This window comes from Populus euphratica, unplaced genomic scaffold (assembly GCF_000495115.2).
Source record: "Populus euphratica unplaced genomic scaffold, PopEup_1.0 scaffold74.1, whole genome shotgun sequence".
Classification (NCBI taxonomy): domain Eukaryota; kingdom Viridiplantae; phylum Streptophyta; class Magnoliopsida; order Malpighiales; family Salicaceae; genus Populus; species Populus euphratica.
The window spans coordinates 106,165-109,328 of NW_011499954.1; the positions used below are offsets into that span (position 1 = coordinate 106,165).

General features: G+C 37.8%; 1 protein-coding gene across 1 annotated transcript; it reads left to right on the plus strand.

Annotated features, from left to right (window-relative positions):
- Positions 1 to 426: 426 nt before the first annotated feature.
- LOC105138196 (probable mannitol dehydrogenase) lies at positions 427 to 2,891 on the plus strand. The gene is made up of 5 exons (XM_011044229.1): positions 427 to 820; positions 955 to 1,068; positions 1,691 to 2,204; positions 2,321 to 2,474; positions 2,570 to 2,891. Exons 1-5 carry the CDS (start codon positions 720 to 722, stop codon positions 2,773 to 2,775), a joined length of 1,089 nt encoding a protein of 362 aa, XP_011042531.1. The 5' UTR covers positions 427 to 719; the 3' UTR covers positions 2,776 to 2,891.
- Positions 2,892 to 3,164: the final 273 nt, after the last annotated feature.

Sequence of the window (3,164 nt, forward strand, 5' to 3'; positions counted from 1 at the left end):
CTTACCTTTGTCCAATATTGAAGAACGAGTAACTATTTTTCTCCCACATAAAGAGATATATTTTTCAGGTTAAAAAAATGAAAAAATAAAGTCTACAAAATTAACAATGGACAGATGGTTTAGGGCTGAGTGTTGAGAGAGAGATGGAAAGAGCCATTTACAAATAGAAATTGTCAACCACAAAATTAAAAAACAAAATCATAATAATAAAGAAAAAATATGTGGACTTGATACATACTTGAAAATGTGATTGTAATTACTTTTTATTTAAAAATATGTTAATAATATTTTTTTATTTTTTAAAAATTATTTTTAAGATTAGTAAATTAAAATAATTTAAAAACATTAAAAGTATATTTATTTAGAATAAAAAGTAAATAAATTTAAATTTTTTTAAAAAAACTTTCTACTCAAACGGTATCTGAAGTGCTGTGGCTCTGAATATCTTGACTCCTTGAAGCGAAGTCGTCGAAGCAAATTCTGCTACAATCCTGCACCTCAAACCTTTCACACTACCGACCATTCGAGAAAGTAGAAACCCACTCATGGTTAGTTCACCTACACGTCAGCCGATACATCATGCTAGAAAGCTCCCGGAGTTACACCACTCATCTCACTGAATATATACACGCACACACACAAGCTTGTAAAATTGTATTGGTGTTTGCTGCATCAGGAAGGTGAATCTTGGTTTACAGTTCTACATACTATAGAGAAAAATGGTAGACAAATTGCCAGAGGAAGAGCATCCAAAACCGGCATTTGGATGGGCTGCGAGAGACCAGTCTGGGGTCCTCTCTCCCTTCAAATTCTCCAGGAGGTTCTTCCTCATTCCCCATCACCTTACTTTTAGTCCTATTATTTGCTTTTTAATCTTCTTTGTGCATTCTACATGTTCCTTAAATCGGTTTATATATTAATTTAAACAGAAGGGCTATTTCTAACTTCTTGCAGAGCAACAGGGGAAAAGGACGTGGCATTCAAGGTGTTGTACTGTGGGATATGCCACTCCGATCTTCACATGGTCAAGAATGAATGGGGCCTTACTCAATACCCTCTTATCCCTGGGTACGTGTATCCATATTGAGTAGCCTGTGTGTTTGTTTTCATTTGAATTGATTCGAGTAATTGTTTGGAGATATCCCTTACAGATGGGAGGGGGGGGCGGGGGGGGCGCAAGGTCTAGTTCTTTCCAAATGCTGTGCTCCCATTTAAATTGTCAGGATACTAGCTATAGCAACCCTTTTCAACTGTAAAATGGCTCTTTGAATTTCCTATCATGAATTTTTGCTTCCTTTTTGTGATTGATTAGATCAGAGACTGTTATTGATGATATTAAATTAAAAAAAAATTGTTTTTTAAAGTACGGTTGGACTGCAAAAACAAATAAAATCATGGATGGATATAACAAGAAGCCAACAAGTAACTGTGGCTAAATCAGTTAAACAACAAGCAGGACAGCATAAAAGTTTAATTAGCCAGAAGCTATATTTCTAGGAAGGAAAACAGAGAAGCATTTAACAGAATATATGTTGAAGATGCTTACTAAATTCAATGAATTTCCATAAGATTCTAGGATCAGACCAACTCCTTTTGCTCATTCATCAATGAAGTTAAAGCGCTATAGCTCTTAGAATTTACAAATATTGAAAATCTGAGAGTAACGAGTTAATTAACTGTCTGAATGCAGGCATGAGATTGTCGGAGTAGTGACAGAGGTGGGGAGCAAGGTAGAAAAATTCAAGGTCGGAGACAAAGTGGGTGTAGGGTGCATGGTTGGATCATGCCGCTCTTGCGATACCTGTCAGAACAATCTCGAGAATTACTGTTCAAAAATGATACTTACTTACGGTGCCAAGTACTATGACGGAACCGTCACATATGGAGGCTACTCAGATAGTATGGTTGCTGATGAACACTTCATCGTTCGTATTCCAGATAACCTACCGCTCGATGCTGGTGCTCCTCTCTTGTGTGCTGGAATCACAGTCTATAGCCCCTTGAGATATTTTGGACTTGACAAACCTGGTATGCATGTGGGCGTTGTTGGCCTCGGTGGTCTAGGTCATGTAGCAGTGAAATTTGCAAGAGCTATGGGCGTCAAGGTGACGGTGATTAGTACCTCTCCAAATAAAAAGCAGGAGGCTCTAGAAAATCTTGGAGCAGACTCGTTTTTGGTCAGTCGTGACCAAGATCAGATGCAGGTACAATTGTTTTCTGATAAATTATTTACAAGTGTGAGCTCAACTAATAATCACCTGGGTTTTTGTATACTGTGCTAGTTTTTTCTGATCATAGGGTTTTTTATTTTCTCGTGTAGGCTGCAAAGGGAACATTGGATGGTATCATTGATACAGTGTCCGCAGTTCACCCTCTGTTGCCTTTATTTACTCTATTGAAGTCTCATGGAAAGCTAGTTTTGGTCGGCGCTCCGGAGAAGCCTCTTGAAATGCCCGTCTTTCCTTTGATCACCGGTATGTGTATGCGTGTCTCCCGGAATAATTCATCTTGCCAATCGGAACAAGGACACTAACTGCATATATTTATTACCTTTGTGGATTAATAACAGGGAGGAAGACAGTGGGAGGCAGTTGCTTTGGAGGAATCAAGGAGACACAAGAGATGGTTGATTTCGCCGCCAAACATAACATAACAGCAGATATTGAGGTTATTCCGATGGACTACGTGAACACTGCCATGGAGCGCGTGCTAAAAGCAGATGTTAGATACCGATTTGTCATCGACGTTGGCAAGACACTTAAGCCTGACGTTTGAATCATCGTATCTCCTTGGGTATTCTCTGCATTTTGTCGTCAGTGTACTCGCACATGAAGCCGATTGGACATGTCTGCACAACTGCTGGAAATTATATTTTTCAAATAAGATTGTGCGTTGAAAATGTTTGAAATATAATAAAAATAAACTTCGGCATCCATGTTTCATCCATTAAAAAAACTCGATTTGATTTTTTACTAAATTCATATATTTTGTTTTAATTAAATAATAAGATTTTTTTTATCCCTATCTATTTTGAAATAATTATGGATGATTGAAGAGATGATTTTTGGAGGAGCTTATCCTAGTTCAACCCATAATCATCACGCGATGAACCACTCTCATCATGGGAGTAGTTCAATTGACAACCTACGGATTTGACCCTAAAG

Bases quoted from the DNA above. Each gene is read 5' to 3' on its own strand.
- LOC105138196 (XM_011044229.1), top strand. From the start codon at position 720: ATGGTAGACAAATTGCCAGAGGAAGAGCATCCAAAACCGGCATTTGGA. The intron at 2,205-2,320 runs GTACAATTGTTT...TTTCTCGTGTAG, and splicing joins GTGACCAAGATCAGATGCAG to GCTGCAAAGGGAACATTGGA. The intron at 2,475-2,569 runs GTATGTGTATGC...GATTAATAACAG, and splicing joins CGTCTTTCCTTTGATCACCG to GGAGGAAGACAGTGGGAGGC.